General features: G+C 41.7%; 1 protein-coding gene across 3 annotated transcripts in view; it reads left to right on the top strand.

The window, feature by feature from the left end:
• Nucleotides 1-16,236, top strand: part of LOC143996967 (cytidine monophosphate-N-acetylneuraminic acid hydroxylase-like) — a 399,676-nt gene that overhangs the window by 357,253 nt on the left and 26,187 nt on the right. For all 3 annotated transcript variants that reach the window (XM_077492297.1, XM_077492296.1, XM_077492298.1), the window contains exons 10-11: nucleotides 3,551-3,691; nucleotides 11,946-12,120. In XM_077492297.1, coding sequence (XP_077348423.1) covers nucleotides 3,551-3,691; nucleotides 11,946-12,120 — 316 coding nt within the window. The remainder of the gene's footprint in view (nucleotides 1-3,550; nucleotides 3,692-11,945; nucleotides 12,121-16,236) is intronic.

Here is a 16,236-nt window from a genome sequence, read left to right as displayed (position 1 = left end):
GTACTCTCTTAAAGTTCATTTCTGACTCAGAGTGTGGACTTTTTTCATCCTTGCTGTAGCATATGCTACAGCGAAAAAGCCATTTACAAAGATAAAAATTACATTTTTTACATTGCATGGATTTTTGTTACACGTTCCCAGGGGCAGTGCCCACCCCCCATGATGTTTTTTTACAGCCCTTTTTATATTAGCCCAGAAAATGGGCATTTTTAATTTGACAGATTCAGCTCCCATTGTTTTCAGTGGGGTTCGGGTTAGGCATGTGAGCTTTGAATTTCGGCAAACTTCTTCCAAAGTGAACCCAGGGCTGTTCAGCTCATCACTTCTGATAAGCTGAAACCTGTCAGGGTAATATGATCATAATGACTAATTGGGGGCCATGAAATCAATTATCAGGATGCCCCACCATCCAGGCCTATCTAGTATGTGGCACAAGAGGATTGGACAATTACTGTTTCTGAGGAATCTACACATACGAGTGCCATCATTATTAGTCTCTATCAACTCAAAACATAGTCCTGTGTAATAAAATGTTGGGTACCTGAATGTAAAATATGGTGATCTGGTGTCCTGACAAAATAGGCAACTCGGCAGAAAATCAAACCACTTCACTTCCGCTTTCTTTAAACCATGCAATTCATGATGGTTTAAAGAAAACGGAAGTGACGCGGGTTGCTCCTTCTGCCAGGTTTGACATTTTGTCAGAACACCGGAAATATGGATATAAATATGAAATTGACATTGTGGGAGTGCCTTCTGGAAGATTATAAAATCTTTCAACACTCCTGTCCTCCATGCCTCAAAGTGGAAGAAAATTTTACACTAATTATTCTTAAAAATGTTCCCTCCTCCCCTCCTACTACTTATCCTGCACAAAACAAAAAATAATTGTGTACTTACTTTTTTTAATCTGCTTTAATCTGGCTGGGCCATGGGAGCCTGGGCCATGGGGGGGGGGGCGAGCTGCAGGACCAACTGACCAGACTCAATGAAAAAAGCAAATGACAAGAACAGATAACCTGGCGTAAAGAAGCAAGACATAAAAAAAGATAAAGTAAAAGAGCCCTAATTTTAGTTACTGTGGAACTGGAGCCCTGGGGGGTTCATCATGACATCATGAACAATTTTTTTTCTGTGTGTTGCTTTTAATCTCCATTTTCTGACTTTCAGCTCTCTTAAGTCCTCTTCCTCAATACTAATTATTCTCTACTTTTGCTCTTTCCTCCTCTACCTTCTTCTAGATTTCTCTTCAACAAATATTTTGGGGATTCTTTTTGCAATCATTATTACACAAGCATTTCATCTAAGATCCTGGCTTCCTAAATCAACTGATCTAGGTACTGTAGATCTTCATATCTGCTTCTTAAAGCGTTTGTTAACCCAAAAAATTTAAAATAAAGATCCTGTTTCTTTAAAGCATGTTATACGGCACAGAGCTTGTGCTGTGTATTTTGGCCCCCTGAAATACCTGGTTGATCCTGCCAGCTTCTACCTTCCCCTCTGTATGCTGACTCCGATATATCAGGGCTGCTGAGCCCTGACACCATTGTCAGCATACGTGTCTCCAACATACACTGCTATCTGCAGCTCTCCTGTCTCCCTTTGTCCTCCTTCTCCCCCTCCCTGCCTGTCATCTCTCACTATCGCTGATCTGCTCCCTGCTGCTTCAAAACTAACTGATCTGTTTATCATCCCTTCTGTCAGATAAAAAGCTGTGTCCTAGAGCCTATGCTTTATGGAAAAAAAAAAAACAATTTCTATCTGTTTTAACAGGGTCTTACAGGGACCACATGACTCCAGGCTCTCACCTCCTCTCCTCCCCTCCTCCCTGGCTGATGTCAGCAGGGGAATCTCAGCTTTGTCCACTGGAGATACCACATGGGGAAAGCAGACAGCCTGGAGTCATCTTATCGCTGGGAGATTCTGTTAAAACAGGTAGAAATCTTTTATATATATATATATATATATATATATATATATATATATATATATATATAAAGCACAGGCACTAGGATGCAGCTTTTTATCTGACAAAGGGGGTGATATAAACATGAGATAGTGGCTTAACAACTACTTTAAGGTCTTTTGTTCATAGCCACAAGAGGGCCATATGGCATACATTCGAGTATATTCCTCTGCCCAGGAATGACAGGTGGATTATTCAGCCACATACAGCCAACCTGTACAAGCTGGCTAAAGCCGCGGCTCTATGTTTACATGCATACTGGGACTGAGGCATTCAGAGCAGTACGCAAGTACTGTAAACAATGTGTTTTGCCTATATACCCATACAGCCATGGCTTCAGAAGACCTTTGATTTGTACAGGCTGACTGTATGCAGCTTTAAAATCCACCACTCAGACTCGGCACAGTGTTAAGCCCAATAGACCCTAAATCACCCTTTTGGAGCCATATCCAAGAGTCATAATTCTTATATATTCAGTACATATCCCAGTACTTGTATCCCTCTAGTGGTTATACAGCACATGTATTAGACATGTCAGGATTCTTACTTAATAACTGCTGATACAAACTACCTGTCTTAAAGTGTATGCAAACCCTAACAATGAAACTCCTATTTGCTTCCTTTTGGGCTGTTAATGGGGTTCTAAAGCCTTAGGCTGGGTTCACACTGCTGTACGGAGCTCATAGCAGGGGCCCGATTTCAGACTGAATTTTTGGCTGAATTCAGACCTAAAACGGACCAGAAGATGCACAAGATGCCTGTGCAATTTTCTCCGGAGCCGCTTCAGAGATGTGTGAACTGGCTCCATTGGATCCAATTGATAATAGTGTGCCGTAGCTGCCCCCAGACCCCCCCCCCCCATTTTCCTTACCTGAGCTTGATCCAATCAGAGGATGTGCACAAGCGCAGCAGCTCCAGGCACTGTCTCTCTCCTCATTGGACAGATTGATAGCAGCAGGAGCCATTGGCTCCCACTGTTGTCAATCAAATCCTGTGATGAGGGGGCAGGGCCTAGCCCCACTGTCTGTGTCAATGGACGCAACAGGGGGACTCGGGACCGAGCACACAGGGTGCTCCTAGGGAAAGCGGCTTAACTGGGCCATATTTTCCTTCATGTTTTGTCTCACGGGGTCTCCCTCCTGGACCCTGTAGCTTACAGTGGGAGAATTTTAACATCGGAGGCGGTGCTGTCAATCCAGAACGCATTGTGTAGAGCTAGATGTGTCCAGATGTTGCTTGAAAAGTTACAGGCTGATAGCCATGCCAACCACAATATTTTTTCATCCTACTGGATAACAAGCAGGTACAGCTTACACGCAAGGCCAGATTTATATTTTCCTACCCTCTAAACTAGAAACCCTACTCCGATTTCCCCTCATCTATCTAATACTGCCTTGGTAACCAGAAACATGTCCACAGTATAGTTCCTTAATTAGTCAGCCTGAGGACATGACATACAGTTTTACAATCATTATATTTTCAAAAGTTAAGGAACAGTATTTCTCTTCTTTATTTTCGTATATTGTATATAATTCACAACCCCGCCTTCCTGTGATCCATCCCTGTGATTTATTTTCATTGCAGGTATATTAAAGAGACAAACATTAAAAATGATGCTGCAACATTGAATCAGCTGATAACTAAAATGTCAAATGTTATTACATGGACTCCAAAGCCAGGAGCAGTGCTGGATGTTGGCAGGGTATTAAAGGACCCAAGTGACAGGTAATGAGTATGCAATATTTGACTTATCTTTATTGAATAAATATATTAAACAAGAGTTTTTTGCCCCAAAAAAAGTGTCACTAGGTGCAAGAAAAAAGTTCTGAAAATGATTATCTCAGTACTTGTATTTTCAAATAATCCACCTAATGGTAGCCAAATATTTTAGTAGACTCATTTTGACTGGTTGAGATTGAAGGGTCTATGGGAAGCTGAGTGAAATGATTGAAAAGTTGAATTATTTTTGGTTCCTATTTTTATTCTACTGTGCATAAAGATGTAATAATACTGTACTTTTCTACCTTGGTCCTGGGAAGTATTCCCCCTCCTTCTCCTCAATCATCTTTAGCAGTGAGTGGTGTCAGTTACTGGATGCTACTGGATGCTAAACTTGCTCTGCCATAGACCAGTTTATTTCCTATTATTGTAAGCTCAGTCTAGTTGCCACAATCAGGAAAATACCACATCAAGACCGCTAGATGGAGCTGGTAATTATTGTAAATACATGCATTAGGCACATTACGGGTGGTCATTCATGATCGCTTTGTGAATTCTAAGGCATTCCCACAGAATTTTTTTTTTTTTAAATATCCCCATGTATAATCACACCGTATTTGACATTGACACCTGAGAAAATTCTTTATAATTCCCTTTTTCTGTAAATGACCATATAGCTAGTGCAATGTACACCACTGACTGCCGTACACTAAAATCCTACATATCAAAAAGTACGTTAAAAAACCTGGGAGGTATATTGGACCTCTTCTACCAGCAGACTTTTTTTTTCTCAAGTTCTTGTTTTAAAAGGTTGTTCAGAAAAATACTTCTAGTAATTTATACGAATGTAAAATACGGACCAGGGGGGCGTGGACAGAGATGGACGCCTGATCCCTTTCCTCCGGCATACAGGGAGCTTACAATAAGCATACAGGGCTACATAAACACGACATGGGAAAGGGGGATCAAAACACTCCGTGATCCTGGGACACCATCGATGCAGGTCAGTCTTCCCTTGCGAACATCCCCACGATGTTCCGCCCGGAGCAAGGAGAAGGCCTCAAAGCCGCGGCCTCGGCTAAGCCTTCGGAGGTGCGGCGGACGGCGCGATCAGCCCACAAAGCCTACATAGCTCCAGCAGCATCTCAACCTCACAGGCTGTATCCCCCCAGACCTGCACAGCCCCCCAAGCATTAAGCCTGGGAGATCTCCAAGCTGTGGCCCTTGATATTAAGGCCACACTGTCAGCGGCCATCACAGACTTAAAGTCTGACATCCAGCACATGGCAGCAAGAATTGGAGCAGCAGAACAAACTGCAACACGCCACTCTGAAGCCCTGAAACAAATACAAAAATCCTCAGAAAACCACCTGTGTCACCTAATAGAGATGCACCGCCATATTGAAGACCTCGATAATAGAGGAAGACGCCATAACATCAGGATCCGAGGGGTCCCCGAGGCAACAGATCAGACCCCAATAATACAAACTGCAACGTCCATTTTCAACGACCTGCTAGAAAGACCCCCAGATTCACCAATTGAATTTGAAAGAATCCACTGTGCCCTCAGAACAAGGGGTAGAGACACTGACCCACCGAGAGACATTGTTTGCTGCTTGGTAAATTTTCCCTTGAAGGAAGCCATTCTAAAAAAAGCAAGAGAAAGAAACAGAGTGCTATTTAATGGAAATGAAATTAAGTTGTATCAAGATCTCTCCAACATCACTCTACAGCAACACAGAGCCCTACGCCCGCTTCTGCACCAACTCCGGACCAGAGGGATTCCTTATAGATGGAAGTTCCCGTTCTGCTTGTCTGCTACATGGAGAGGTCACACAGCTCTTCTACGCACCCCAGATGATCTACAATCATTTTGCGAATCGCTCAACCTCCCTCTAACGGATGTGCCTGAATGGTACAACTCCTTCCTGATACATGACACATGGATCGAAGTCGCAAATAATATGACTCCTAGAACACAGAGAAACAGAGATCGTCGTCAGAGATCTCCGTCAGCGCCACACTATGGAAGGGGAGCAGAGCATGGAAGCCCAGGAATATCCCCACCCAGAAGAAGAGACCGTATCGATAGACAAGATCTGATGGACACCTAAAACATTAATGTCTGCCTCCGTCACGGTAAAGACAAGATAACCTTGAACCGCCGATTAGCGGAAGTCAAGCAGCTTTGTATCCCATTCACAATACCCATCTTTAGCTTCAGTCATACATCCTTCCCCTCTCCTCTACTGAAGAATGAACACCCTGAGGCCTACACCTCATTGCCGTCTCCCATCCCTTTTCGATATCTTATGTTTTTCTTCCTTTTTTCTACGCCTTGTCCTCCTTTCCAATCCCCCAAAACCTGGCTTCTCACCACCAGATAGGGCCTTTTGAACGGAGCACGCACATACCCAGCAAGTCATCAGCCCTCCTATCCACATCTGGGTAAGAAACGGTACCCCAAAGGTAAGCCATTTAAGGGGGGTTTTTGAAACCCGAACTGTGAGTAGAACGCATAGAAGGGCTTGCTATTTACTCATCTGAAGAACATTCGATTACGATTGTACAAGACAGTAGACAACTTGCCTAAATCTGCTCACTTGCAGAAAGACTAATCTGTCTACTCCACAACATAGACTCTATTACAGGAGGACTTTAACTCATCAGCCATACAATAACCCCTCTAATTCCACCATGGACGGTTATAGCAGCCTATCAATAGAGGGGAGGGATTCAGCTCTGCATAGTTGTTACTTTGTAGAATCGGGATAGCGAACACTACAATTAGAATGTTCCTTTATGCCGCCAGGAAGGCGACTTAAGATCTATTCACTTATGGCCTAATTATCTGACACTATCTGGAGACCGGAACAACCTTCTTCCCAGTCTCACTAGAAGAGTTTTATTTTTTTTATTTTTTTTTACACAAGTTAAGTGTTACTGGTTTTTAACAACTTCCATTAGGAATCAATAAGGTCTGTCTTTACTGAGATTAATTTCCTACGGCTTTTATAAAATACTTTGTTTGGGCGTACTGAGAATTCTCCTGGTGTGCACCTTTCTTGGGCTCAGGAAAGACATAGCCTACATGTCTTAATATGCATATTGATCCATTCTTTCGTGAAGGGAGAAATTCAATAGACTTAACCACTGATTGCAACAATTATTAGATGTTCACTCTCAGCGTTGAATTACTATTTGCCTAGCAGGATTATCAATGCGCCCCATTCTTTTCTCTATCACTTTAAAAAAAAAAATGTTGTTAAGAATGTTCCTCTACTGTTTATTTTATCGCATAAATTTGACACACAACACATCTAAATCATCAACCTTACCCTACGGTAAGAGGGCACCATCTAGTGGTCACACTGCAAAACGCCACTTTCAGAAAGCTTTTTAAGGTTTTCTCCTAGATGTACAATTGTAAGAGACCCATGCCCATACTGAACAAGAGGTCACTGATCCGTAAATCATATCAGAATAGGGTCCCAAGCTAATGACATTAAACGTAAATGTCCAAAAGGTGGTGAACCTATCTTTTGCTCCCCACATTGCCCCCTGACACTAAAACCCTGTTCCTTTTGGTTAAACTATACCCAATAATTCTCCCTGGATGCCGGACTCACACACCAAACATCTAACACCCTATAAATCAGACTACATCTTGATACCTAACTGTTCCCCTTTGGGCCTCGAACCCACACAAAGAGTGTACCCCCTTCCCACTCCTTGACCCTACCGGCATTTACATATAGGTCGGATTAGCTGGTCTAACCCTTCCTCCGGTGTACTTATTTACTACCTTTATTAGGTACTCCCTAAATCCCCCCCTCCCCCTTTGCCCCATTCTCAGGAGCTCTCCCCCTCCCCCTTCCCTTTTTTATTTTTTCCTTACCCGCTAATATAAGATATAATGCCGTCTCAGAGACAACAATCTACAACTCCTTCATTAAAACTATTATCTATTAATGCTAAAGGGCTCAACATACCCACTAAAAGAACCAAATTCCTTTCTGAATTTCATAAACACAAAGCGAATATCGTTTGTATTCAAGAGACTCACTTCAAATCCAACAATGTCCCAAAATTGTACGACAAGCGATTTCCCACAGTATTCCACTCCACAAATCCGGAGGGGAAGACGAAAGGGGTTTCTATCCTCATTTCGAAACAAACCCCTTTACAGATCCAGGATACAATGATGGACCCGGAGGGGAGATATATTTTCCTAAAAGGCAGATTATCTTCCTACCCTATCACGATAGCTAATATTTACGCCCCTAACTTGAAACAGGTTGCTTTCTTTCGCAAAGTCAAAGATCTATTAACAAACTTTGCTTCAGGCATTCTTTTACTAGGAGGAGATTTTAACGTCCCCCTCAATCCCATCGCTGATACCTCAAATGGTACTTCGAGCCTTCCCTACAGGGCCCTGAAACAAATAAAACTCCAGTTACAATCATTAATGTTGCACGACACGTGGAGAACTCTCAACCTTCAATCCAGAGACTTTACTTATTTTTCAACAATCCACCAAAAATACTCAAGAATTGATTACTTTTTCATTTCACAACCAGACCTAACACTCCTGAAGAATTCAACAATAGAGCCTATGACTATCTCTGACCACCCTCCCATTACGGTAACTCTGACATTCCCAGAAAAAAATACCACAACTAAAACTTGGAGACTGAACACCACTGTCCTGAAAGACCCCATAGACATACTTCACTTTAAATATATATTGAATGACTACTTTACCCGAAATGACAATGAAGACACCTCACGCATCAATCAATGGGAGGCTCATAAATGCGTCATTAGAGGTGAATTCATAAAGAAACTGACCATACTCAAAAAAGAAAAACAAACTAGAATCAAATCTCTAATAGATCAAATAAACAAACTTGAACTCCTACACAAAAAAAATGTGGCGGTCGCTACGTTTGAGGAATTAACAAAAGCAAGAGATCTACTCATGGAGGAATTTAATCTAAAAGCTAAACGACAATATATATTAAAACATAAAATATATTATGAACAAGGAAACCAAAGTGGAAAATTACTTGTGAAGGCGGTCCAAAATAAGAAAGCTGCTTCCACTATACATCAGATAAGAGACAACCATGGCGTGTCATATTCCTCAAATGAAGAGATAGCTACACAGTTCGAATTATATTATCAATCCCTATATAATATCCCATCCAACCCCAAATGTCCTCTCAACTCAGAGGCCAGAGCGAAACTTATCCAAGATTATCTAGAGAAATATAGCCCCCCTAAAATAGCAGAGAACGTAGCCCAAGAACTTGAATCTCCTATTAATGGCAAAGAATTTGACAGGGCCTTAAAAGATATGAAAATAGGCAAAGCCCCAGGTTCAGATGGTCTACCCCTACAATATTACAAAACTTTTACTAACATTCTAAAACCAAAATTCTTGAAAACTTTCCAGTCACTACACTCTAAACAGCACCCCCCAAAACAGGTCCTGGAAGCACACATAACCATCATTCCCAAAGATGGAAAAGACTCGATCCTAGTCACAAACTATAGACCCATTTCTTTAATAAACGTAGATATTAAAATATATGCCAAAATCCTAGCCAACAGACTATTACCTCTACTACCATCTTTAATCTCCCTAGATCAAGTGGGCTTCATCCCTGGTAGGGAGGGCCGAGACAATACAATTAAAGCCCTAAACATAAACCATTGGCTGACATCCAAAAAAAAGGTTTCTTCCTGTCTCTTGATGCAGAGAAGGCATTCGACAGGGTGGCCTGGGATTTCATCGACGCAGTATTGAAAAACATTGGCATGCTGCCCCAGATGAGAGCCTATATTGCTGCACTATACTCAAATCCAACAGCACGAGTCCGCACAAATGGCCACCTGTCGAATGCCTTCAACCTAAAAAACGGCACAAGACAAGGATGCCCCTTATCTCCGCTACTATTCGTCCTCACTCTGGAACCACTCCTGAACAAAATTAAACCCAGATATAAAGAGCATTGAAATACAAGACCACTCTTATAAAGTTGCTGCATTCGCAGATGATATGCTATTTTTTCTATCACAGCCCCATGTCTCACTACCTAATATAATCCAAGAACTTGAAACGTTCCAACTAATATCCAATGTAAAAATCAACCATTCTAAATCTGTAGCATTAAACATATTGCTACCCTCTAACGATGTAGATTTGTGCAAATAAAACTTCACATTCACGTGGTCCACACAGAATATTACCTATTTAGGGACTGAAATTCCCTCCAACCTAAACGACCTCTTCAAACTTAATTTTTTACCTTTACTAAAAGAATCACAGGAGGACCTTAAAAGATGGAACTCTCTCAACATATCATGGTTTGGCAGGGCATCACTGATAAAGATGACAATCCTGCCCAGATTCCTTTACGCAATGCAAACAATTCCCATCGCCTTGCCATTCTCCTTCTTTGCCTCCTTCCGCAAAGCATGTTCCACCTTCAAATGGAGAAGTAAACCTCCCAGAATCAAATATTCAAGACTAATCCTCCCTAAAAACAAAGGTGGAATTGTACTTCCTGACCTAAGAAAATACCATCAGGCAGCCCTACTGACACGAATAGTAGACTGGAATATACACCAACCAATGAAGGACTGGGTATCACTAGAACAAGCACAATTTACCTACCCAATCAACCATCTACCCTGGATAAACCCCAAGTACCATCCAAAAGAGGTTAAATCTCACCCCCTTATAGGCCCCACTCTGGCAACATTCCATGACACCTATAGGAAAACTGACCCTACCCCTTGGATCAGTCCCTTAACACCACTCAGAAACAATCCCGATTTCCCCCCAGGAAATGAACAAATAACATTCTTAGCTAATTGGCCTCATAAAGTAGTGTTAACCAAACATTTCTTCTGAAATGGGAAACTTTTATCCCTCGAAGAAATCAACAAGAACAATGACCCTAGTCTAATCTCACATTGGACCTATCTCCAAATTAGACATTATCTCACCACAGCAGACACGGCACACTTAAGGTCCAAAACTCCCACGACCCTTGAGATCCTATGTTCAGAAAAACACCCACAAAGACACAATATCTCCACTCTGTACAACTCACTGTTCGAAGAAGGTTCTGAGTTCTCCACCCCGTCCTGCCTAGCTTGGGAAAATGATCTTAACTTATCTCTTACCAAAGATAACTGGGAAACCATCTTCACATATGCCCACAAAGGCTCACTTAATGTCGCTACCCAGGAATGCGGGTTCAAGATTCTATCAAGATGGTACAGAACGCCCAACATCTTACATAAATTCTACCCTCAGATCTCTGACAGATGTTGGAGGTGTAATAGAGAGGAGGGCTCGTTGATACACATTTGGTGGTCCTGTCCACAAATTCAGGCATTTTGGAAAACAGTTCATGAAACCATTACATCAGTAACCTCAGAAACACTAAACTTTGACCCAGCTCACTTTTTATTACACCACAACACAATCCCCCAAAAAAAGTATTTGAAGTCCTTAACCATGATTATGACAAATGCTGCCGGACACTGTATCCCCTGTCATTGGCGATCAACCTCACCTCCATCGAAAAAGGAATGGTTCAGAAGAATCAATTCCATAGAAACCATTAGGGAACTCATAAGTATCTCACAAGACAGAATGACAAACTTTACCTCAACTTGGCTCAAATGGATAGAATACAAAGATACTCAGGACAACAAAACATCCATACTGTAACTTTTAATAAATATTTGCCATTCAAGCACGATGCGAAGACCCAGTTAGACAAAGAACACCGGCCCGCTTATCACCAAACATCCCTTGCCTACTCCTCCCGCATACTATTATATATAACTGGTTTCTCCCCCCCCCCCCTTTTTTTTTCCATCACTCCCCTCCCCCCCTCCTTACCATGAGTAGCCCTGAATACATTTTATATATGTTTAGCTCGTAAGAATTGTATCAATTATATAATAGATTTCTTACTTTGTATTTGAATATGATATGTGGCACTTATCTGTACCCTGTCAGATTAATGGACATTCTGAAAAATCCTACAAATACTTGTTACACTCTGTATAGGCGATACTGAAACTGTACTAATACAAGTTGCAATTTTTGCATTGTTCTCTCTCAATAAAAACCTTTGTGAAATAATAAAAAAAAAAAAATAAGGACCAGATACTTGTTTTATGTCTGCATATTCATGCATTTTGATAATTAAAGTTCTGAATTTTCATTGGATAGGGAGGCCATTGTTGATCCACCAGAAGGAACCAAAATTTTCAAAGATTCTTGGGACTTTGGTACATACCTGGATGCCATGTCTACTTCATTTAAAGATGAGATCTTTAACTATCCGTCCTGGATTCAAGAATATTTCACCTGGGCTGGGTTCAAAGGCTATAACTTGGTTGTCAGGGTAAGTACAATGACTTTCATTAAGTCAGTATTATCTCTATTATTTCTTAAAGCTGAATTCCACATATAGATACAGATATAAGACAAAAAATGCAGCTACGGTATGTATTTAAATATATATATTTTTAACTCGTGCTAGTGCATATGTCTGAATTTGGGTTTGTTTCAGAATTTATAATCTGCTGTATAGTATATCTCAGGCTAGGAGAAGGAGAGCCGGCATTAGGGGGCAATCAGCTATGACAGTTATGTTAACATATAAGGCCCTGTTACATGAAATACTATGCTTCTTTCATCTGGAGATGGCACATTCATATAGATTACTTGGCCAAGAGTCACAGCACAGCCAATCATCACTTCTATGGCTGAGGTGAGAGGACTCTGTTCTGTCCCCCTAAGGAGAGTAATGCCCTGTACACACGGTCAGACTTTCCGACGACAAAATCCGTCAGATTTTTTCCGACAGATTTTGGCCCAAACTTGTCTAGCATACACACCCTTGCACAAAGTTGTCGGAAAATCCTATCGTTCTGAACGCGGTGATGTAGAACGCGTACGATGGGACTATAAACGGGTCAGTAGCTAATAGCTTTCGTCTAGTAATTGACCCCAACATGCGTGGCACTTTGTCCGTTGGAATTGTCTATACACGATCAGAATTTACGCAATCGGATTTTGTTGTCATAAAATTTGAGATCCTGCTCTCAAACTTTGTGCGCCGCAAAATTTGACTGGAAAAAGTCAGATGGAGCCCACACACGGTCGGATTTTCCGACAACATGATCTGATCGCACATTTTTCATCGGAAAATCCGACCGTGTGTATGGGGCATAAGCATTTCAAGATAAGAGGGGTCTGCGTCCCTTATTTGGGATAAGAAGCCCACTAACTATCAAACATAAAGCACTAGCTAATCAGTTAGTTTAGTCTTTTGCAAAAGAAATGTATAATCCTCAAGACAAAGTGCTGTACAATAGGGAGAGGTGTACTTAGGCCTCTTTCACACTTATATGGTTTTCTTTCGTTTTAACCTTGCAAGACAAACGCAAGAAAAATGTTTCCCTTTAAATCCTCTGGGACTTTTCACATCGCTGCGCTGTGAGTGCCGTGCATTGTGAAAAGTCCCGTATGCTGCACTTTTGTTGTGGTTTTGAAAACCACACTAAAAACTCATTTCCCATTGAAACGAATGGACATTGCAGTAAAATCAGGGTAAAAACGCACCACAATTTGCATTTTTGATGCGTTTTTTAGTAGAGGTCGGCCGATATATCGGCCGATATTTGCCGTTTTTTAAATAATCGGCATCGGCCGATTGTGTTGATAAAAAGCCGATTCTACAGCGGGACTTTGAAATGACTTCTGTAAGAAGTCAGTGTGAGTTGCCTGAGTCGTCATAGCAACACTTTCCTCCTCTCTGGGCAGACTGCCAAGAAAAGAACTAAATGATACAATGTTTACACTTCTGAATGAATGAAGTCATCTCTGTGTGTAGAAGTTCTCAGTTTAACCATTTAAAGACTAAATCTTTTCTGACACTTGTTGCTTACAAGTAAAAATCCTGTATTTTCTGCCAGAAAATCACTTAGACCCCCCAAAAATTATATATATTTTTTTAGCAGAGATCCTAGGGAATAAAATAGCGGTTGTTGCAATATTTTATGTCACACGGCATTTGCACAGAGGTCTTTCAAATGCATTTTTTTGGGAAAAAAATACACCATTTAAAAAATAAAATAAAAACAGTAAAGTTAGCCCATTTTTTTTTTTTTTTGTCCAAAAGTTTTGACTACCCGTTTTTATTTAATATATAGGTTTTTTTTTTTTTTTTTTTTTTTTTTTTTAAATCTATATCATACATACAAGTAAACTGATTGGAGGTTTGTTTTGTTTAATAAATGTTTAAAGCGGGAGTCCGCCGGGACTCCGCGTTTTTTTTTTTTTTTTAAAGCCAGCAGCTACAAATACTGCAGCTGCTGACTTTTAAAATAGTGACACTTACCTGTCCAGCGCGCCCGCGATGTCGGCACCCGAAGCCGATCTCTAGATCGACACTCGAGTGCTGCCGCCGCCGCCATCTTGGGTATGGGAATCAGGAAATGGAGCCTTTCGGCTTAATTTCCCGGTTCCCTACTGCGCATGCGCGAGCCGCGCTGCGCAATGAGGACGGTCCCCGCTGCCTCTGGGATCTGTGTGTTTCCCAGCAGGCAGCGGGGCACTTGCGGAAGGGGGCGGGCACTTGCGGAAAGGGGCGTAATGTACGCCCCTTTCCGCAGAGAGCTAGCCCGGAAGTGGGTGCAGTTACCCGAATTATCCAGGTAACTGCACCCCCCTCCCCCCTGAAAGGTGCCAATTGTGGCGCCGGAGGGGGGGGAGGAATCCGATAAGTGTAAGAAATTTTCTGTATCACTTATGAAGGCTGCTTTCACACTGGAGCGGGCAGACGTTGATGGTAAAACGCAAGTTTTAGCGGCTCTTTACCATCATTTTAGCGGTGCTATTTGGCTGCTAGTGAAGCACATATAACCCAGCTAGCGGCCAAGGAAGAGGTTAAATGCGCCCATGAAGCACCGCTGCCAAATGGCATTGCATGCGCTTCGGCAGTGGTGCCCATTCATATCAATGGGCAGGAGTGGTGGAGGAGCGGTATACACCACTCCAAACGTGCTGCTTGCAGGACTTTTTTTTTTTAAGATCCTGCCAGCGCATCGCCTCAGTGTGAAAGCACTCTGTCTTTCACACAGACTGCAGGGGAGCCATTTTGCAGGCACTTTACAGGCGCTATTTTTAGCCCAAAAGCGCCTTAAAAAACGCCCCAGTGGGAAAGGTGTGTTAGATCAAGGGGGATTAAAAATAAATAAATAAAATAAAATCGGCCTAACATATCGGCCCAAAAAAATCGGCATCATATATCGGCTATCGGCCGCCATGATTTCTAAATATCGGCATCGGCCAGAGAAAAACCCATATCGGTCGACCTCTATTTTTTAGTCACATGTTAATTTTTCACAGGTGTAGGCAACCCAAAAATGCAACAGAAATACACAGGATACACATCTGAAACACATCAAAATTGCAATAAAAATGCATATGTGTTTTTACTGTGATTTTGCTACAGAGTAGTGTGAAAGGGCCCTAAGAAAATCCTGTTCCCTGGATGCAAGTGTGAACAAAAACATTAGATGTACTGAAACATAAATCAAAGGACAGGAGGGGAAATTAGGGATTTTCGCGGTGCTGGTTAACAAAGTACAATTAATTAAAGTACAAAATTTGTAGTACAAAAATTTATTAAGTTTGAAGTTAAAATCAGTAGCAGTATATGCTTAAAAGATACAGAATAGTGCAATACAGTGATTGTTCTCGTCAAGCACACATAGTCCCGACATGTTTCGCATTGGATTGCTTCTTCAGGGGATGTGTGAATGTTTGAACAGAATCTTCAACCACTACGTTGATGGTAAAGTAGGGGAATTGTCCACCTCGGGGGTTAACTGCAGCAGTGCGACCCGCAGCCAAGGGTGACGCTTGATCCTCCAGACTTTGTACTTCTTGCTGGTACTTCTGTGCAGGTGTGTCTCCCTGAGTGCTCAAAAAGATCTTTTTCAAAATACGAGCGTCCCCATTTCTTTCAATTATCCAACCTATCTGGTACTTCTGTGCAGGTGTGTCTCCCTGAGTGCTCAAAAAGATCTTTTTCAAAATACGAGCGTCCCCATTTCTTACAATTATCCAACCTATTTTCCTTGGGTTGGCTTTTTAGCCCCCTGCGATTCAGCACTGCTGCAGTTAACCCCCGAGGTGGACAATTCCCCTACTTTACCATCAACGTAGTGGTTGAAGATTCTGTTCAAACATTCACACATCCCCTGAAGAAGCAATCCAATGCGAAACATGTCGGGACTATGTGTGCTTGACGAGAACAATCACTGTATTGCACTATTCTGTATCTTTTAAGCATATACTGCTACTGATTTTAACTTCAAACTTAATAAATTTTTGTACTTTAATTAATTGTACTTTGTTAACCAGCACCGCGAAAATCCCTAATTTCCCCTCCTGTCCTTTGATTTATGTTTCAAATTTTCAGGGATGAGGTGCCATCTTTGTTAGGTGT

Source organism: Lithobates pipiens, unplaced genomic scaffold (assembly GCF_037356315.1).
Source record: "Lithobates pipiens isolate NorthernLeopardFrog02 unplaced genomic scaffold, aLitPip1_a1.2 Scaffold_19, whole genome shotgun sequence".
Classification (NCBI taxonomy): Eukaryota; Metazoa; Chordata; class Amphibia; order Anura; family Ranidae; genus Lithobates; species Lithobates pipiens.
Note: the sequence above shows the minus strand (reverse complement) of the source record. Positions and strands in the feature narration are given on the sequence as shown.